Source organism: Sylvia atricapilla, chromosome 7 (assembly GCF_009819655.1).
Source record: "Sylvia atricapilla isolate bSylAtr1 chromosome 7, bSylAtr1.pri, whole genome shotgun sequence".
Classification (NCBI taxonomy): Eukaryota; Metazoa; Chordata; class Aves; order Passeriformes; family Sylviidae; genus Sylvia; species Sylvia atricapilla.
Window position 1 is genome coordinate 12,443,706 of NC_089146.1, and position 22,099 is coordinate 12,465,804.

At 43.7% G+C, this 22,099-nt stretch overlaps 1 protein-coding gene across 1 annotated transcript in view; it reads left to right on the forward strand.

Moving 5' to 3' along the window:
- Positions 1-22,099, forward strand: part of KLF7 (KLF transcription factor 7) — a 65,828-nt gene that overhangs the window by 23,057 nt on the left and 20,672 nt on the right. Inside the window, exon 2 of the mRNA XM_066322635.1 lies at positions 7,466-8,078. Within this exon, the coding sequence (XP_066178732.1) occupies positions 7,466-8,078 (613 nt within the window). The remainder of the gene's footprint in view (positions 1-7,465; positions 8,079-22,099) is intronic.

Sequence of the window (22,099 nt, forward strand, 5' to 3'; positions counted from 1 at the left end):
GAGAAAAGTTTGCAGTGAGGGCCCCTAGCCAGCTCACTCAAAGCCATCCAAGGTTGTTATATAAATAAATGCTCTCTTCAGAAACATTTTGAAACACTCTTACTTTATATATAATTTTTCAAATGGTCATTGTATGGCTACTTGCTGTCTTGACTGTATGGCAGCATTCAGGGTATGTGGTGGTGTACAAGCACACATGGCTTTTATCATATTTTGATACTAGTACAATGCGCTTGCTTGCACTTTTGAATTCTTGATTTGGCTATCCTTAATCCTTTGCTGACATTGATGCTATTTTTTCTTGTTGTGACTGGTCATAGATATTTTTTCTGCCTTTATTAAACGGTCAGAAAAAAACAACAAAAGCCCTCCAAAAGCCCTAGTTCAGTGCTTGCAGATTTCTTTCATCCTTTTTTTTTTTTTTTCCCTATCTAGATGCCTATCAAATTCAGCCACGCTTAGCTGCAGTCCTTTGTTCAGTATCTCATAACCAGTGCACTGACATTCTCTATGCTTAAGGCCCAAATACCACAGATTTTTAGTGAAAAAAATTGGCTTTCTGTTCAAAACAATATTTGTTAGATAAAGATGCATTTCATTAAAACCAAGTTAGGGAACAAAGCCTGATTTTGACTCCTTGGTTAGAGTTACAGGTTCAGACTTTTTTTCTACTTGAGACATCTGTTACTACCTATTTCTGCTGGTGAAAATTGGTAATTTATGGTAAAGTTGATTTTGATATTTTGATTTTTTAGAGTCTGATATTAAAATCTTTGATAATCTGGTGACATCATGCTCCAGAGCGACAGGAAAATGAATCATGTTTATATGAAAATAGTGATACTGTCCTTTATATCCTCATTTTTACTTTAAAATTATCTTTGCTGAATGCAGTTGAGGCTTCTGATTTTAGCATTTCTAACACTCTGAAGAAGTATAAGAGGAGAAGATCCAGGGAGAAAGCCATCTGAGTCATGGTGGGAGAGTTTATTGAGAGTGCTGTTGTGCATGAATAACAGTGAATGGGCTGATTTGACTAAATACACTTCCTTAACGGTTCATTCTTTGGGCTGAGACCAAGAGGGAGAATGGGCACAGGCCATTATTTTATTGAAGAAATTAGCAAACAGAGACTTTAGTCCTCTGTAGGGGAGTCAAGAATTAATAGACTTCTCCATTTCTGACTGGTGGCCAGTGTGGCCCATTCGGATGATGTTAGGGAGGCCTGGCTTGATGCCTCAGGCATATGGTGGAGTTACCACAGGAAAACAAGTCTTTACATGTCATATGATCTTTCTTTGCTGGCTGTGCCTGTGCCTGTTTTTTGCACTTGGCAAAAGCCTGTTTGTTGAGCATCCAGTTAAGTCGATTTCCTTTGTATATACAAGGAATTAGGAACATGCATACAGATATTTACCACAAGTTAGCTGTCAATAAGTATCTTATTGTTGTACCTGAAAAGTGGGTTTAGCTCTCATTTTTTCAATGAACTATATAACACATAGGCAAGATGTGCTGGCACATGACTAATTTTGTCTTAAAACCTTTGCAATAGAAATTATTTGCTATCAACTGAAACATTTTCTGATATACGTTCATTTCAGGCTGCAGTTTCCCATTTTTCCCAAGTATATTTTGCAAAACTACTTATTTTAATTCTAAAACTGTTTATTTTATTCTGTCCCAAATGTTAAGCTTCTGATGTGCTGCAGCTTTTTCATGACTAGCAACTGCCCATTAAAAGTTGCCAAGAGGAAAAGCTGGAGGTTTTGGCAGCTGGGTGGGAACAGATGACAGTCTTGGAATAGATGGGCAAGAGTATTGGGCTTTGTTGTTGTTGTTCAGGAAGTAATGAAGGCTTTTGGCAGTGGGAAGAAGATCCATCGTTCAAATCCAGTTGTAGGTTAAGGATAAAAAATAGCATAGCATTTCAGAGGAGGCAGGTAGGTTTTGAATCTCTTACTTCTCTTAACTTCAAGCTGTCCCACAACATCCAGCTCAGCTCTGCTTGTGGTGTCAGCAATGCAAGTGTCAGTGTCGCTCAGGGCTTTTGCTGTTCTGCTGCACAATGAAACACTGATACTGGGCACTGGACCTGGTGCCACTGTTGGCCCTGAGCGTGCATGAGTGGTGATGGCACTGACCTTACTGTTGCTCTTTTGGGTTGTCTTCAGTTGAAGATGGTTTCTCCTCCAATGCAGTCTTGAGCTTCTCACTGTTTTTAGAGATGTGGCCTGTTTTTCACATGCCAGTGGGAAGCAATGGGGTCGTGATGGAAGTTGAAATTTGACCTTCATTATTGTATGTGTAACTCTGCTTTGCTTGTGTAAATTACAAAGAGAATCCTTTCAAGTATTGTAAACAGGCCTGGTAGATCAGACCTACTTGTCAGCCACAATCAACATTTTCATTTTCTGTCACAGCCTGATCTAAGTATCCAACTTCCTAATTAGGTTTTGGACAGCTTCCAAGTTCAGTGCTTGATGTCCAATTATATCTGCAGTAAAATGGCACTTAGAAGTAACTAGCACTTCCAGATAAGAACTTCTGATGATCTGCTAGAAAAATTCAGTCAAGATATTATAAAATACTTCAGCATCAATAAAACAGAGGAAGCCAATGAACATATTGATAAAGTGCCTTCCCTGATGCTCTGTCCTCAAATTATTTTAAGTGTTTGGGCTTTTTTTTTAACCCTTGGCAGAATGTTACTGTTGCCATATTGACCTGTGTTTACCTGTGCAAGGCTGGAGAAGTTTGGGTGCTTTAAAGACTTACAGGAGCAGGTGCTTCTCACGCGACCTGTTATTTTTCCAAAGTCTGCATGTATGTGTGAGATTCCAATACATATCATGGCTGTCAACTAAGATTAGTTCTTTGCATTTCATTGAAGCAAGTTTAGATTTATACCCTGAGATCTGGGATTTTATTTTGGTTCATCAGGTGGAATTAGGTTTCCCAGAACTGTCTGGACACGAGCCTAGACACCAAACTTGTGTCCCTGCAAAGGCTCCTGGCCTTTGGGCATGTCTTTCCCCTATCATTCTCTAAAGGGAAGATACATTGCCTTGGGGCTTGGCACATTGATGATGGTGGTGGTCACAGCTAGAACCTTCCTCCTGGTTCCTCTCTGGGGGAGAGAGATGAAGTCAAACATCAGCATCATGAGTGGTGATGCCAGCTTCTTCATGTCTGAATTTTAAAGGTTCTGGGTCAACTTTAACCTGGATAGCTGATAGACACCTTAAAATACAGACTCTGAACCAAATCAAGTATCTGCAGTTCTGGGAGGGATTGCAGAGTCTGAGGTTTGTCTTGTTGCAGTTAGTGGCAAAACTGTCTTGATTTCTGTTGGCTGTAGAGTTAGGTGAGGACTAAGCTCTGCTGAAAATAGTACACATGTATCACATCTCTGCTGTCAGAGACACACGCTGGATTTCTCTTCTGTTGTATTTCATAGTGGTGAGCATACTCAATGTGTTTCATAAATAATCTTTACTTTTAGTAAATGAGCTTTAGAGGTAAGAATCCAACTAGATTAGAGGTCGTACCTTTCTCAATTGACAAATGTACTGAACACTGAATTTTTCTGGACCAGTGCTGCTGCAAACTCTGAAAAGACTAACAAGAAGTAGGTCCTTACCAGGACAGCTCTACAGTGGCTGTCTTGTACTGTCTGAAGGATCTGGTACTGCACATGGAAGTGTCATGGTGTGCAGTTCACATGTATTGGGCCGCTACATATGCCCCAGAGGGCCTGGATGATAGTGTAATATGGGGAGCAAAGAGATGTTTTGAGTTCCTGGAACACATAGCATTTCTTGCAGGTGATGGAAATGTTCCTCTGCTGGGGAAGTGAGACTTTTTGCAATTTTATGTGAAACTGAAAAATCAGAAGGCGGCCTTGACAGGATTGTCCACTTGCCAGACTGTTGTTTTCTATCTGGCTTACTTTAAGTATATGAGTGTCTCACAAAGCCACATCCTATTATTTGTCAGGCATGAATTGTCATTTCTTTTAACTGGTTAAATTGACGAGCAAGGTGCAAGGAGAATGACCCTCATTAGTCAGGGCAGATCGGTTGAATTAATGGATCACACTTTTTTATCCTTAGCCAGTGGAACTGGCTTGACAGCCAACAGCAGTCTTATGTATCTTCTTCTTTTGTTCCTGAAGGGAGCCATCTTCTTTTTCCCCTTCCAAATTTTTAAGACTTTATAGCTGTGTATTGTACAGGCACTGGATGAGAAAGTTTAATACCCACCATGTTGCCTGCAGTGTAGCAACTGAGGGGTAGTGGGACTTCATGTAATGTGTTAAGTACTCCATTTGTTACACAAAGCTCCCTCTCTTGCAGGAGTGGTGAGGAGAAGCTGGACGTCCAGCAGAACTTTGATAAGGGCATGACAAGAGCAGCTCACTCCTGTCTGAGATATTCTTGATTTTTTTTCTTACCAGGCTGGTAGTGGAAGTTGGAGATCTATAGAGATTCACCATCATCTGAATTCAGCAGTTTGAGTTTGTATCTCTGTAGATAGTGGTCAATATCCTGCTCCTCGCACAAAAAAACCCCCAAACAAAATAACAAAAAAACCCAGTAGTTTTTGATGTGCTCAGTGGCAAATAGGAAATGGAGACCAAAGAATTCTCCTGCCCCTCCTGGTGGTCCACCAGCCTGGAGTGGGAACCTTGGTGGTCTCAGGCTGACTTGTTTCTCCAGGCCAGAGCTCAAGACAAGGTGGTGGGCTTAGTTGGCCTAAAAATTGTCATGCCACGGCAAGGAGTAAAGAAAGCAGGCTGGTTTCTAAACCCTTCCTCACCACTGCCCGGGACATTTGGACCACAAGGAGAGAAGGTCGCATAAGGTACTTGGCATAAGCCTGGGAAGTGCATATGGGGAAAGATGCTTTGTTTTTGCCACCAAAAAAAAGTGCAGCAGCAGGTAGGGCCCTGGCGGGAGGTGAGGGAAGGGCTGTGGCCATAACCCCTCGGCAGGCTTTGTCTGCCATGCAGATTAGGTGCAGGGCTTTTCTGGCTCAGTGTTGCTAGGTTCTTCCCTGCTATTGACTTGGTGGAGAGGCTGAGGGGGGTGGGTGGGAGGGACTGCATTACATTGTTTCTTTGAGTTGTTTTTCTCCCCCCTTCTATGGGGAGATGGGCTTGATCCACTGGTTTTGGATTTCAGAGGCAGAAGGCAAGACATGACCAGCTGGTGTCTTGAAATGGCACAGGTGCAGTGGCTGCGGGAGGGGGGAGCCAGGAATAATTACAGGTTTGTGAAGCATCAGGCTTTGCCTGAAAAGGGCTCATCGAGAAACTGCTCTTTATGGAAAATTAATGGTGAAGCTGGAAAAACTGTCAGGCCCACTATTGTTGTCACGGGGTAGTGATGCCTTAAAGGAGCAGCACCTCCTGCTTGCCTCCCCTCTATGGGCAGCCCAGAGCTGGCATGCAGCTTTTTGATGCCACAGCAATTGAAATTTCGTGTCATTTTCATCAGATTTAATGGCCTTGAGTCCTTGTCTCTCCTCCCTGCTGCTGCCCTCCCCCTTTCCACCCCTAATTTGTGATTATGCTTCCTCTTTCCTTTGGAAGCCTTTCATTTATTGGGCCCCTAAACCTGTTTCTGCCCCATTGGATGAAGGTTAAGTGGACCAGAAAGCCCAAATTACATGATGTGGAGAACTCAAAAAGTATTACCTCACTTGGTGGTAGGGGTTATTACTGAAAGACTACATGGCATGTTGGAAAGCTTCTCCCAAAACCCATTAGGATTTATCTGGGGAGAGACCAGATTCTCACATAAAACTGTTTCTCATAGTCCCAGAAATGCACCTTATAAAGAAAATGAAAGGTTGCTTAAGGCAAGTACAATTGGTAAGTGTCCCACCCCTAGGCCTGTGTACAGACAGTCTCATACCTCTGAATATAACACACATGCTGAAGTGTAGCATGTCTCACCTGGATATATTCTGTTCTGTTGCTTTTTTTGTATCACTACAGTTCAGATCTATAATCAGCTATTATTTAAAAAAGAAACAACAGTGTGGCAGATTTTGTTGTGAACTTGAAAGTCATCCCACCACATTGTATCTGCAACCAACAGTGCTGGTTCCTGGGAGCTTTGAAAGTAATAATCTCCAATTACCTGGCAGTTCTTAGAGAGCCGTGAGTGGGGCCTCCTTACATTCCTGTTGATGGGACCTTCATATTCAGAAGGCAGAAGTCTCTGTCTCTCCTCTGGTCACATGAAGCTTTTATTTCTTGATCAGATGCTGAACTCTCCAGATTGAGAGGTAGTTGGGTCACCAACTCCCATAGATTAATAATTTTTGACTAAAACTCCTTTTTAATATTGGTAGAAGTGTTCTCTGAGGAGTAGTTTTTAGAGGTTTCTAAAATGTATTAGTGAGAATGTCTATTTCTCCAAGCCCTGTGAAATCACAGTGGTGGTATTAAACTAACTATCCTTTCAAGCTGCAAGAAATGAAAAACAGTGCTAATAAACTCCATTAAAAGCTCCTGAAACTACAGCATATGGTTCTCTATAAACAATAAAAATTTATAATATTGGCTGTGGAGGACACTGGGGCAGTGCTTTGGTGGCTGAAGGCTTTATTGAGGCAAGCTCAGGGCACTTGATAATAAGGCACATTCATGTAGGAGGCTTGTCCCATTCTTGTGCTGATGATCACTGCTGTGGAGGTGCAGGAGCACATTTTTATATGGCAGCCTCTTTGACTGCAACTTCACCTACTTTTTAATAAAGGAAGGTGTGTGTGTTTGTGTGCAAGTCTAGAGTCCTGTACACAGGAAGTTTTGTTTGACCAGATGTGCCAAAATTCCCTCTAAAACTGACAGTAGGTCCTTTTATTTCTGTCACCTTTCCTTCTTTCAGGCCCCTTAAACAAGTTGTGGTCTCGCTGGAAGCTTTCCTACCTCCTATCTTAAATGCCATGCTTCAGAATTTTGTTGTTTAAGGATGATTGGGCCCCAGCCAACTACACTGAGTTAAATTTGGAAAGTTAATGTTTCTGAAGGAAGAGGAAGCAGTTATTTGGAGAGGTGACTTTTTGTTTGTATGTGAGTCTGTTAGTATAGTTTCAGATGAAAGTGACTGTTGGACAGATTATACTTAAAGTTGGGAAGGCTCTGGTACCCCTGGAACAATGTACAGACTTTAATGAAAACGTAGTAGATGCTTTCTGGTTGTTGTATCTTCACTTCTAGTATAATACCTGCTGCCATTTGTGGGTATTCCCAGGCTATCTCTGATCAGCCTCAAACAAGTGCCAAATCTTCATGTCTCCCAATGTGTGACCATCTCACAAGAAGATGTTGGTGCTGATGAGTGCTGTGTTGAAATGCCTCTGGACCATGTTCTCCTGCCCTCGGTGGCAGCTCTGCTGTAATCTCGCTCTAACAGCGGTTTCTCTCCCTCCCCTCTCCCTTTCCCTTCTGCAGACGTGCCTGGAGTTGGAGCGATACCTTCAGACTGAACCACGGAAGATCTCTGAGACCTTTGGTGAGGATTTGGACTGCTTCCTTCATGCCTCCTCAGCCCCAGATGCAGAGGACAATATACGACGGCTGGACCCCATCCTTTTACCAGTGGAGACGAGTACATGTGACAAAAGCGCCAACATGGACATTATCCTGTCCCGTGACAAACTGCTGTCTGAGACGTGCCTCAGCTCGCAGTCCACCAGCTCTAACACAGAGGGCTACACAGCTGTCAACCAGGCCCAGCTCAATGCAGTGACCTCATTAACACCCCCTTCCTCTCCAGAGCTCAGCCGCCACCTCGTAAAAACCCCACAGACTCTCACAGCAGTGGATGGCACAGTGACGTTGAAACTGGTAGCCAAGAAAACTTCACTCAGCTCTGTGAAAGTGGGTGTAGCAACAGCGACTGCGGGGACAATAAAAAGTGGGCAAAGTGACAGTGAGCAAGGAGGTGCAGGGACAGAAGCATCCCCAGAAAACAAGAAGAGGGTTCATCGCTGTCAATTTAATGGGTGCCGGAAAGTTTATACAAAGAGCTCCCACTTAAAGGCTCACCAGAGGACTCATACAGGTACTTATGTAGGATGCTCCTCTCATCTTGTCCTCCTGCCACCTACCCGTAACCATCTCTTTTTATTCTCATTTAGACAAGAAAAAAAAATATCTCTTCTGAAAGTCCAAGCTTCTGTCTATGAAACGGGGCAGTGCAAAATATGGTAGGCCAGCAAATGTACCCATTATTCAGCAGAACAGAGAAGTTCACCATCTACCATTAAATACCTGTTGGGGTTTCATATATGTTGTGGGGTTTGATGCAGAGTAATTTTAGGATGCCTAAAGGATGTAGATGAATCATTCATGTTAAAACTATGTGCATGTCACTGGGTTTTTGGCACTCACTTCCCCAAGATAACTTAAAAAATGTAAAGTTTAGTCAAGTGTTATTTTCTTCAAATAGAAAATAGCGTGGGTAGGTTTTTGGTGCCTTTTGTATGGGAGAAAGAGAAATGTGTTTCAGATCTTAGATACACGGTTTAGGAATACTCTGTGCATGAGGCAGCATGTGTAAATGGAGATGTGTAGGCACACAGAGGCACATACCCTTCAGATACTCATGGTCTTGGACTTCTCCAGTGCTAAAATATAGTGGAAACAAATAAAAGAATGACATGGAATTTGAATTAAGTCGTGTAGGTAGAGAGGGACTAGGATCTATGGATAGATGTCAGGCTGTTGTTTTGGGTAAGTTTTACAAATGTTATATATATAAATGTGTGTAAGCTGGTTGAAGCATACTGAATTGGCTTAGGCTGGCTGTTCAGGTTCCCTCCTCTCATTTCTTCAGTCCCCAGCAGCTTTTCAGCTGGTATTCATTGGCATTAATAGCTATGCAGTTCACACACGTTGCTGCTTTGTTCTAAGCCTCACACGTGATGAGAGATGATAAATTCCCATTAGCACTGTCTTATCATGTGATTATTCTTGTTTCCAGAGGGATTGCTATAATCAGTTTTCTCAATTTTACTGTAAAATGTGTGGTCTCTTACAATAACTGCACACTTAATTCACGATCTTATCATGCAGGCAGATTCCTAGAAGCAGGGTTGTTCTTGCAAGGTAGAAAATAACACGTTGGACCAACGCAGTAAATCAGATAAATATGTGGGTTGTTAAGAGAGCTGCATCCATCACATACTAGGCAGCACTGTAAAAGTTACATGGTCTGAAGTATAAATCATAGTAAGACATAAAAGGCATTGATCTTTTTATATGGGCTTTCTAGTGCTTTTACTCGGGATAGCCACCTTGCCAGGAGTGACCTCACCTGTGATTCAGTGATTTGAAAGCCAGTGAAAGTAGTGCAATAATTGTAAAATCAGCATCAACATGGTCAGAATGTTGGTTCCTTGTAGCAGCTATGCTACTCTGAGGGCTTGCCCCTGCTGGGGCTGGCAGTGGGACATCCCAGCCAAGGCCTTCCAGCAGATGATGGAGCTTCCATGAAGGCATAAGTGAAGAGTATGAAAGCTGTTCACCCAGTGATCTTGTCTGTTCAGATACACGACCTCTGTGTTCATCCTCAAGCTGGAAGTGATGGGTTTTACTCAGCTTTTCCTGAAGTTAGTCAGTGATATGACATGATAGCCTGGAAAGGGTGAACTTGAGAAGTTTTCCTGGTGTTGTCACACAGATGAGGATATGGAGGAGTCATGAGGAGCACTTACAAAAACTACTAATCTCTCAGCACCTTTACCCTTTGGTGTCAAAATCTTACAAGAGTTTGCATGCTTTTGAACCCAACCTTAGGTCTGGTTGTATTTTCTCAGGCCAAAACCTTTCCCCTCTAATATTACCATGTGAAATCTTACATTTTACAGTTAATACACCATGAGAAACACTTCTCACTGGCCCTGTGATCTTTCTGTTGAATGGCCTTGGATTGTACGTGGTGCCATGACATGCTGAGCCTGCCCATCCACAGCAGTCTGGATGTGGTGGCATGTCTGCCTTTGCTGGGAGATAGGGAAGACCTTTATCAGATGATGCAACTGCAGCTGCCTGGGTGCACAGCCTAGACCTCCCATTCCCAGCACCTCACCTGGTGGCATCGGCTACCCTTCTGATCTTGCCAGTTAAACCGTCAGTGGTTTAAACAGCCCCAGATTATGGGAGTGTTTCTGTTTCCATTCACCATGTCCTGAGCAGATAGCACAGGTTGTTAGGGAAGCAGGAAGGCAAAAAACAAGAGGGAATACAAACCTGGAATGATGATCTCTTCTGTCTTAACAGCTGTAAAACCACCGTGTACATGTCCTAGCTGTGCATAGCTTTGTAGAAAGCATGGTTTTTCCCTTTGTGATCAGGACTGAATGCAGCCTTGTTGTTAAAACACATCTTTGATGCAGAACTTGGGAGCAGGAAACCTGTCTCTCCTTTTTGTCTGTAGAAAGCAGGTTGTCTTAATACCTGTGAACATTTACATCCTGTGAGCAACCTGAGTAAATCGAGGGGAGGAGTGTGATAGGCTTACCTAAACAGCTTATTTGAGTCTGGAGCACAAAATCATTCAGAGCCCTTCATACTGCTTACATGCTCTGCTCCCTAAAAACACTGACCATTGGATGCCTTAAATAGAGCTGGTAGAATCAAGACATTTAATGTGTTCACACTGACTTCTTCAGTGGGGTTCCCCACAGGGAGCCCCTGCCTCTGGTAAAAAAGTGGGACAGAGAGGAGTAGCTATGGATATTTGTGACTGAATTATAAATGTCAGGGCAGTGTCCTCTCCCATGCAGCCTTCAGGGCATGGGACAAGGAGCCCTTTTCTCCGTGGGTGCTTTGTTTTTTTCCGTGCCTGAACTGAATGTGCTGTGGGTTGCGAATGCACCCAGCAGTGCCAATGGCTAGTAGCCACTTGGCTTAGTCAGTGGCTGAGCCAGAGGGTCTGAAATGATTGCAAGATATTTTCCTTTGGCTGGTGGTTTGTTAGTGTGTCATGCGAGAGCAGTCTGCCAGTGTGGGCTCTGTAAACGGGTATGAGTGCCCCACACACAAAGAGCTCCCAGTGTGGGGTTCACAGGCAGAGAGGCAGATGTGGGCTGATCACTCGGCTTGCACGTGCAAAGTCCACTTGCTGGATCAAAGGGATTTACTGCAGTGCATGAAAACAAGAAACCATGGGCTGGGGAGCGGGTGGGGGGTGGAAGGCAGCGGAAGGAGGCTGCATTCCTTTCGTTCATATGTAAGGCTGACCAGACAGATGCTGGCTGCTGTTCCTCACTGCTGCGTGAGGAGCCAGGCTGGGCTGCAGGCAATGCAGGCTGATAGCAGCTTGCTACACTGGGAGCAATCCTCTCTTGGGGTTTTACTTTGCTGGGAAGCCCAGGGACCATCAGACCCCATGTTATACTTGGTGCATCTTCCACATTACTGTCCCACATCTCATCTGCAAGAGAATTAGGACACCACTACAAGGCCCATCAGTGGTTGAACTGGTTATGAAACCACCTTCTGGATGACCTTTGGAGAGGGAAAAACAATAATCTGTGTGGGAGAGAATTTAATCTGGAAGGGAAAGGGAAAAACACTGTCTGTATGGAAAGGGAAATGAAAATATTTGACTGAACTCAAAGCAAGCTGGGGCATCTAAAGTTAAGGGTGTGTAAAGGAGCTAAGAGCAGTGGTTGGACTGACTGTCAGAGTGCAGCAAAGAAGCCCCTCAGGAAAGAAATAGCAGCTGGGCCTGTAAACAGGAGGAAAAGGCAAGCTGTAGGTTTGGAAAAACCACACTGCCAGTGTGAAGGTGAGGTAGAAACATCTAAAGAAGAAGGAACCAGGACTGGCATGGTAATTCAACCCTAGCACATTCTCTCACGGTTGTTCATGGAGCAGACATCAGTGCAAACAATGGTATTTTCTCTCTTTTGAGAGAGGAAAATTTTCATTCTGCCTTCACACATGCATGGAGATGAATTGTCAATGTCATGGAGAGTGGAGAGGGAAGGAATTCCAATGAGCCAAACCCCATGTATAATCATCAGTACTTCCTAAATTAGAAAACAGGATATTGCTGGAGAGTGTCTGAATGCAAATAAGTGTAAGGGTGAGCTGGCCTGTGACCTGTGGAAAGATTAGTCATGGGATGTAACTGTGTCTCCCAGATCAAAGACTGCTGGAGATTTCTATCTCCTGACAAAACCATTCCTATCAGCCTTCCTTGCAGTAATGTGCAGGGGAAGGTATAAGATGGTGTGGATACTTTCTGATGGGGGATGATGCATCCCATAAAAACTGGCCAGGAAATCCTTAAGATTGGGACAGTAATAAAAAAATTACCCTTATGGGGTTCTGTTAGGATTTGCATTTTATGAGTATCAGAAGGTTTGCTTTTCTTTTCTTTATCCATCCAAAACAAGGATTGGATAAAACTGAAGCTCAAGTCTGAGAAACAAGAGTTAGGCATCTCACATCTATATTTAGGTTTCTAAGGGCTAAACAAGAGGGAAATACCCATGTAAATAGATGTTACTAGTCCACATGTGATTTTAAGATAGCATTTCTTCAAGTGGGGTTTGTTTCCCATTGTCAGGACATCTTATTTTAAATTATATAGTTCTTTGATTCAAAATGCTGGGTGAGAGTAACTAAAACAAACAAATCCACCCTGCAGGAAAACAAAGTACTACATCTGCAAGAAAAAGATGAGACACACGAGAGATTAGAAAGAGCATTAACCAACAGAAGGTTTTTGAGACGGCATATAAAATAATAGAGACGTTTCCCCAAGTATTGGAGGTGAAAGAGTAAATATCTGGAATCTGGAAATTATTAGAGTGGACAAGGTTGAGGAGAGTAGGCTGGATGACAGATAAAGAAGATTAATACAAAGTAAAGGAATAACAGAGAAAATAAAGACTCTGTGTCGGTAATAGTAATGGGAAGCTGCATTGCTGTATTGTTTTAGTGCGGTAGTATCTGGGAGCAGAAAGCCAATGAAGAGGAGGAAAAAGCAAGTAGCCAAGCACGGCACAAATTCTGCAGGATGCAAGACTGAATAATGACGTAGGGAAAAGCATTTGGGAGAACAGTATTGGTGGCATAGGAGAAATTACAGCAAAAGCCCAAGATGTTTTGTTGTACAGAGGCCCATAGCTTTGTGGCGAGTTCACAGCTCTGTGTGCAGGACTGAAACCTGCCAAGGGAACATGGAGGGACATGGAGGATCCTGAAGCTCCAATGGCAGCTGGTGAAGCAACAGATGAATACACTGCTGGAAATGAAAGCCAGAGAATTGAAGGAGGAAGGGTATGTGAAGGACCTTCATTCAAGGCTGCATTTTTGGGGGAGTACAGTTGCTTAGCCAGTTTGGAAAGATGTGTTTTCGTTTTGATGTTGGACTTATAAAAAGTTTTTTGTGTACAAACATAACAAGTCTTTATCAAGGCTGATTAAAATAGGCCCAGCTTGATCCTGAGCTCCTTATAACTTCCTGATCTTGAGGCCTTTTAGCCATTTGGCAAGTTTGGAGAGGAGTGTTGTGATTTCATTGTGGAGAGTCAGAGCCTCACTTCATTATTACAGCAAGAGCTTAGACTTAGGAAATGATCTTTGAGAACCACCCAGGCAGCAGGAGGATGGCCCCTGCCAAAAGCAGCCCTTGCCATTCAAAACACCAGTGGTATTCATCCATAGCTTAGTTGTCAATACCTGAATTTTCAGTCCTGTGTTTCTGTTCCATCATTTGCCAAATCAGTAGCATGGGATGGGACAATCTTATTGTTCGGGTTTGAAAATGTAAATTGGTGTTATTTGTTTGTTTGTTTGCCATGTGAGAAGGGTTTTGGCACAAGGTAGACCTAGAAATTGATGTTTTCTGTCTGTTCAGCAGCTGCAGGAGGGCAAGTGCAGGTGCCTCCAAGTGTTATGGCAGTCTGCCTTGGTAAGGCACAGAGGAACCTTCTTGAGTTTGTAATTTAGTGTTTTCTTTATACCCATCCATCCACTCCTGAGCCCCTGTGAAGCGCCCAGCCAGTGGGCAAATGATAGAGATCACAAAAAGAGACTCAAAGGAAAACCTGCCAATTTGTCTTCTGCCAAGTTCCCTTTGTGTTGCTGCTGTCCCACACTGGATAGAATTGCCAAGTTAACAGCAAGAAGCTATTATTTTCTTGTCCATTTGTCCAAAAGTGCTGGCATTTCTAAAGTATTTGAGGTCATGCCAGAGATGAATTGGAGATGTGTCCTCAGAAATGCTGTTTTAGGCTGAGGTGGGCATGACTGGGAGACCTGAAGTGCTCTGGGCAGGAAAAGCCAAGTGCATTACCTCTCATCTTAAAAGCAAGTGCTGGGTTAGAGGCTTTTCCTAAGCACAGTGTGGGTGTTTGAGTCTGAGTCAAATCTGGGCGGGTAGTAGCCAGCAGCCTGGATGGACCTCTCCTAACCTGGAGCCTGTCTTTCACACCCCATGTGGACACAGTCCCACATACCTATATACCAGCAGCAGTAACTTGAAAGCAGGAGCAGATGAACTACAAGGCTTCATGGAGGCTGACCTAAATACAGCAGAGGTTTCTATGCTTTTGCCAAGGGTGGTGGGGTCCCAAATAAATCCATGGGCACAATGGCATAAGTGGTGCCCACCTTATAGCAAAAACCAGCTACAGGTAGGGAGACTGGCTTGATAGGGATAGAGAATATGAGACACCCATTCAATCCCACACTCTCTGGCCCAGGTGTCTGTGAGGCTATTTTTGAAATAAGTTCCATTGTCTGACTCAGGTTCCAGGTCACCACAGGACTTGATTTTCGATGCCCAGGATGATGTTCTGGGCAGTGGTGTGAGGCACAGGGTACATCTCCAGCCATCCAGTGGTTGTGTCCACCATTGTCAGCGTGTAGTGCCTGGCTTGGTGAGTTTCTGGAAGTGTGATGCAATTGATCTGCCAGACCTCCCCAAACTTACATTTCAACCATTGTCTCCTTATCACAAGGGCTTTGCACTTGGCTTGCTTGATTGTAGCACATGTTTCACAGTTATGGATGACCTGGAAGGTACTGTCGGTGGTTAAGTGCACCCCTTGATCAGGAGCCCCTCGTGTTGCATCTCTTCTCTGATGACCTGAGCTGTTATGGACCTACTAAGCCAAAAATAATTCACCTTTATGTTGCCAGTCCAGATCCATCTTGACACTTTCATCTTGGCAGCCTGATCCACCTGTTCATTGTTGCAGTAGCCCAACTCTTGGTTATGTGGGCATCTACGTGGTGTACTTTTACAGCCAGCTTCTCTACCTGTGGCAATGTGTTGCCACAATTCAACAGCCTACATGGGTTTACCTCTGTGCTGCCAATTGATCTAGCCAGTCCCACAGAACATTTGACAGGAACAAAGGCATTAATATTCCTTGGCTACAAGTCATAGTACATATTATTAATTCATTAATAATTATTGAATCTTCTTTCGGTTAAATTATTTGCTCCTTTTGCTCAGTCTTCTTCTACTTTTGAGTTCTTGAATCAGTGCGCCGTGAGTCAATGTTCATAATCTCCCTCTGCCAAAATTACCCTTTCCGTAGTTTGATGAGTTGGCATTGTTTTTTCCTTGTAATCTGGTCTTATCTTGGTTGTTTTGTCAATTGTCTTTTGTTCCTTGATTTAGAAGAGCTCTTTCATGTGGAGGTGGTAGAAAAGCCTCCATGGCCCTGCAGGGCAAGCTGGTTTTGGCCTCCCCTTGTAGAACAATTTGGACCACATCAAGGTGCTCTTTCCCCAGCAGTCTGTTCCTACTGAAGATGAGGACATCCATCACCTTCCCTGTCCATGAGGTTTCTTCACATTTCTCCAGATGCAGAGGGCAATACAAGCCATGCTGAGCAGCCCCACAGGTTGCCAGGCCGTACAGAGCAACCAGGTCATGTCAAGGGCAAGGAGGTTCCAAAACTGGCACAAAGGATACGGCAGGCTAGAGGCTGCACGCTCTGGGATAATGGGCGATTGCTTCAGTCACTCAGGAGCAATGTCCAGCTTCTCCCTGACCTGGTCCTGGGAATTGCAAAGGCCGGTGGTGCTGGTCCTTTCAGCAGTCGTGCTCTTGGCTACAACAGGCGGTTTCTTTGGACCCTCAGGAATGACGTCCATCCTGAACCTTACCCAACCTTTGGGACTGCAAGGGTCAAGGCTGCTGGTCCATTCTTCAGCCATACATGTGGCGGCAACAAATGGCAGAGACAGCCTGTGGAGCACCACGGTCAGGAAGACCACCAGGATGAGCCTCCTTTTGGTCTTTTGCATGGGTGACATCTTGACACGTGAGCTGCCTCGGCCTGCCATGTTGGTCGGAGTTCCTGCTGTGATGTTCGGGCTGGGTGCCTGCCCAGGCTCTATGCGCTTGCACATGTTGGCAGTGTGACATCATGGGCTGCTGTCACCTGGGCTCTGTGATGTCACAGCTTTTGTCTGCCTGCCCAGCAGGCAGTGAAGGCCAAAATGCAGCTGGGAAGGACCTGGGTAGATGGGTTTTGAAGGCTGTCCCACTGCAATGCCTGCTGAAAGACACTGAGCCCAGCAGTGCAGTGGCACTGTGTCCCACAGGATTTGCACTGTGAGCTGTGCCCAGACTCCATCCAAGCTGCATTCAGTGCTGTGCCCCAGCTGGGCAGCCATGATGTGTTTCCACACAAAATCCTCTTGAGGGCAAAGTGGCAACCCATGTTAAGAGGAAAGCCAAAAATTCATGCATTTTGACTAAAAGTCTTAACCCCCCTTGAGCAGGGTCTTGGACAAACTCACCTGTAAGAGGAATAACAAATCATTCTCAACATACCATTACCTTTCAGATGTGTTTAATCATCTTTTACCACAACAATGTCAACTGGATACAGTTTGCCATATAAAATTTCAAAGGAGCTTACTCCTTTCATAACACGTGTGGTGATTCAGATTATCACTAAAGCAATAGGTAACACATCTACACCTTTGTGGATTTGCCACCCAGCACCCCTTACAGAACTGTAAATAAATACCTCAACTCTGTGTGTGGATCAACTTCTTGCACAGTGGGTGAGGCCACCTGTTTCCGGACAATGACTGCAGAACCAAAATCTTTCCACTGGTCAGCTTTAAACATGATAAGAAGGCTTAATAAGAATCAAAGTATTTAAAAAACTGCAGGCCAGTTTGCAATCCCAGAAGTCCCTATTTGCAGATAAGCACACAAATGTTGTGTTAGGTAGATTTGTTCCTGAAGATGTCTGGCTGTCAAAACTCAGAACTGAAAATTGTGGCTGCAAAAATTGAATGCTGAAAAAACATTTGCAGGCATGCTAGCTAAGCTATTGATGACAAACATGGGTTTCAAGATAAAAGCTGATGCCCAGCTGAGTTCTGAAAGGAAGGTGTACTCAACTGTATGGCCATGCACATTCAGAGGCTTAGCAGGGATTTATTCCTTCCTCCTGTACATCTGGACTCTCACCACACACAGAGAGGTCTTAATAGCTTAGTTAATATAAGCTTCCATTTGTATATCTTGTTGGTCACCTGTAAGGTTTGCAAAGCCTTTCCTTCTTCAGAGTGAAATTTTCCACATTTGGGGTTTTTTTCCAGTATGGTTGTTGTTTGTTATTTTAGAAATTGGAGCATGTGTGTTGGAGAGAGTCAGAGAGAAAAGAACTGTACACAGTGTAACAAGTTTAGCTAAAAGCTTGGCCCATGTAGTTGAAAATAATAGAAGATTTCTGTCTGTGAATATCTGGGTAAAAATTAACTTGAATGGATTAAGCTGTGATCCGTTGTAAACTGACTTCCATATGAGTGGTATTTTATCATTAATTCTTTGTAAGACCCATAGAATCCCAAAGGTGATTTTTTTCTTGGGCTTTGTTTGGCTTTGAATGTGTGTTAGTAAACCTGTTCCATACAGAAAACCTCTTTTATTTTTTGATTTTTCTCCCCGAGGACACAGTGTCACCCCGCAATGGAATGTTGTAATACTTTTGTGTTCTCCTTTGGTTACTTACACTCACCTGGCAGCATGAATGATCTGGGTGGTTTCCAGCTGGTTGCATGTAACCCCCTTGGAGCTAAGGACAGGTAATCCTTTGTGCCTTTTCCAAAATCCAGATGGGGAAACTTCCTAGCTGGTAAAATTAATTATCTTTACTCACTGCCTTGTGCTCTTGAGATTAGTCTGCTTGGTTCACCAAGGGTTGCCCAGCAGCATTGCCAAGGCCTTTTTACTGAGCCCTGCTCAGTGAGGAGCAGCAAGGAGCTTGTGTGCTGCTGGATGCAGCCTACCAGCCGTGCCCAAGGACAGAAAGCACCAGGAAAGGAGAGATCTCCTTCAAACATGCCTGCCAGCGTGGAGGTAGCTCTGCCTTGGCACCAGGGCAGCCTTTAGTGAGAGAACTTGCCAGTGTGTTCTTTACGCCTAAGCACATGATTTCCCTTTTGCATCTATCCCCAAATCAAATCCAGTATCTGAATGATTGAGATCCTGGATCTTTTTCCATTTTTGTTGTTGACAAAAATGGGAAATCAGAAGGGATCTATGTTCTTTTTCCCTCATGTTTTATTCCTGTGCAGTGTCTGCCAGTCTGCTTTTTTTTTTTTCTCTTTTTTTTTTTTTCTTTTTTTTTTTTTTTTTTGGTTATCTTTTCTCTTATTTTCTAGTGACTTAAGAGAGAAGATGGTAAATGCTGAAAAACGTCAGCACTGCAATAGTTTGAATAAGCAAACCTCACATTCATTAGCAAAATTATGGAGCAAAACAATTTAAAATGTTAGTATCAGGAAAAGGGTAGTCTGTTCCTCTGAATTTTTTTGTAATTTCTGGACAGGGTCTGTGATATATGTATCTCATTCTTTTCCTGGCCTATTTGCCTTTATATATAGTCTGGATTTTCTCAGAAACTCTTGAGCTAAACCGTAGGTTTCCAAGGAACACATCTTCGATCCACTGCTCTGGATTATGTAAATATGCACCATGTCCCTTAAAGGCTATCTCATTGTCCACCCTCAAAGATACCTTACAAAAAACAAAGGGAAGAGAACATGTTTCAGAGTACTGGAAAAATCTGACCCAGTGAGCTGCTGAATCTTTTTCCTTTTTCATCTGCTCCTTCTGCCGCTGCTTCCTTTGCATCTTTGAGCTTGCAGAGCTCCACAGAATCTGAAACTAGAAGCCCTTATTAGAGGACATTTTTTTTTTTTTTTAATTTCTTGCTGCTCCTCTGGGGACCTAAGTAATGGCAGCTTGAAGCAACAGAGAATGTGTAATTAGGGCAAACAGCGATGCCTCTCGTGATCGGGAGAAACAGGAGGAGAGGAGGGGAAGCGCAACAGCCCGGCGTGCACAGGCTGTTACTAGGAGACCCCGGCACGAAATGCATGAGATGCGGGGTGCTAATGGGCCGGCCCCGCCGCCTGGGTACCAGCCCGACCTGCTGCACAGCTGCTTCTGCCCGCCCGTTGCCAAGCAACTCCTTTTCTCTCTTTTTTATCTCTCTTCTCTTCTCTTCTCTCTCTTCTCTTCTCTTCTCTTCTCTTCTCTTCTCTTCTCTTCTCTTCTCTTCTCTTCTCTTCTCTTCTCTTCTCTTCTCTTCTCTTCTCTTCTCTTCTCTTCTCTTCTCTTCTCTTCTCTTCTCTTCTCTTCTCTTCTCTTCTCTTCTCTTCTCTTCTCTTCTCTTCTCTTCTTCTTCCTCCCTCTCCCTCTCCTCCTTCCTTTTTTTTTCATTTTTCTCCCCTCTCCGCAGTCATTCGGAAGGCTTAATTGGGTAGTTTTGCTGCTGGTGTTGCTGCCGAGTGCTCGGCTGTCTCTACCGCTCGGCTGCTGTCCCCAGGGCCCGGCCCAGGGGAGGATGTGCCGGCAATTAATGGGGCAGAAGTTGGGCTTGTTGTGCTCAGGCTGGCACCAGCATCTGTCCCCCAGCCCTGCTCCCATCGTCCAGGAGCTTCCTTCAAAGAGGAGCTGTGGAGAGGGGTTTGAACGGGGAGCACGTTGCAAAGGCTTTATCACTCTCGATGGGAGTCTTGCACAGACCCAAAGAGATAAAGCCAGGCGTTCCTCCCCTCCTTCAGGGCTCAGTAAGGAGAGCAATGTGCGCTTGTTAAATGCAGCCTCTTGAGTAGAAAATGGAACATTTCCATTCCTTTGAATGTTGCTGCATGCTTTGCTTTCCTCAGCTTTTCAGCTAGGCAAGTGGGCTTTGTGGATGTGCGTTAGGTGCTTGTGTGTGCATAAGACATAATGCTGCAAAAATGGGTTTCTTTTTGTGTCCTGAATGGCTACATGCTGAAGACTGCTGCTTGGTAGACAAGCCTTAGCAAGGCCCTCAGGAACTAATCCGGAGCTTTGAAGTTTGTAGAAAGACTGATTGGACATTGGGTCTGCTTCTTAACCTCTTATCCCCCATCTCTAATATAGATATGATCAGAGACACCTCTCTATAAGGGCCCTGCTGACCTTTTTGGATGAAAGGAGCTGTACATCATTCATGGAAATATACTGCTTTTACACTTGATCATCCCTGCCCTTCTAAAAATAGGTACAACCTTCTCACAATGTGTATTTCACAATCCTGTCACATTCCTCTTCTGCCCCATACTGTCTTCTGCCAGCTTTTCTCTTTTGCTTTGTCACCCTTTCAAAGGCTTTTCCATTTTTCCAGCAGGTGGCAAAACTGAATAAAATGCCAATTTTAATTTTTTTTCGTCTTTTTTTTTGTGTAGAAAACATTTCTAGGCCAGTTAAGCACTGACCATTATCCCCTCCTTTGCATTCCTTTTAAATAATAAAAATATTAATTAGGCTTTCTATTCTCCAACAAAAATCAATTAAGAGTATATTGAGGAATGAAAGGCTCAGAAAAGTATCTGAAATTGATTTTTGTAATTAGTTTTACTGGTTGATGGGTTGCACGCACATATGCTTAGATATTAGCATTGATCTCCAGAGGATGTGTGTATTAAATAGCCTGCTCTTCCTTTTTGCTAAAGAAATGAACTTATTAATCTTAAAAAGAGGCTGATGCTGTTGTGCTCTGGACTGCAGCTGCTCACCAGCTTTTTTGTAACCTTAGCAGCAGAGCAGCTGCCTGAGCCATGTGATGGTAACATGCTGAATCTGGTGTGAAAGTGGGGAGCGGGTCTGGGACAGCTCCTCTTCTGTGTCTCATTTTTGACAAAGTGTGTATATGTAATGAGGGAAGACAGGCACTGGTGTTAAGGAGACCTGTCTGATTAGATTTCGTTTTTCAGGGATCCTTAAACTCAAATGTCCTTCTGAGACATGTTTCTATTAATCTCATATAGCACTTTACACAGGAAGAGAGGAGTGACCAGTAACATTTTCTGTTGTGATATGTGCTGTGTGCTGTGTTCAGCTAATTAAAAGAATTATGGCTTGGCTTCATTGGTATGCCATGTATGTAGCTTGTAAAGCTCTCAGGGACCCTTGGAGATGAAGAGTGCTACATAAACATAAAATATTGGTAATGTGAAGTTCCACATTAGGCATCTCATTGTGCTGAGGCAGACTTTCACCATAAACTGCAGAGCAGCTAGAGATGCCTGCCTGGCATTTCACTGTGAGGTACTCTGGGGGGCTGCTTCTCCCCAAAAACCACACCAGCTTCTGGCACTTCTGAGAGACTTGTGTCTGCAGCAGCAGCATCCCCACAGGCACTGGCCTCTGAAGGATGCCTGGGTTCATCCTGCAGTGACACTGCTGCTCCTGAAATGGCATGGTCCCACTCACCAGCACGGGAGCAGTGTCCGAAAAGGATTTCTCAGGAAAGGTAGCAAGAAAAATCATTAAAACACTTTTAGGGTAAAGGAAAGTTATTAAAACACTCTTAAAAATCACTACTTGATTCTTCATACATTTCTTCATACAGCTCAGACCCCCAGAACTTCCTTACAGGAAAAATACAAGAAATCTTGCATTTAATTTTTTTTTTTTTTTTTGTTGTAATTTTACAGTTTGTCTAGTTCTCTGGGAACATCAGTCTTGAAACAAGTGTAGCTGAAACTGTCTTTCAATAAATATTTTTAGATATTGAGACTTTTAGAACTACCTTAATTTTAAATGATTTT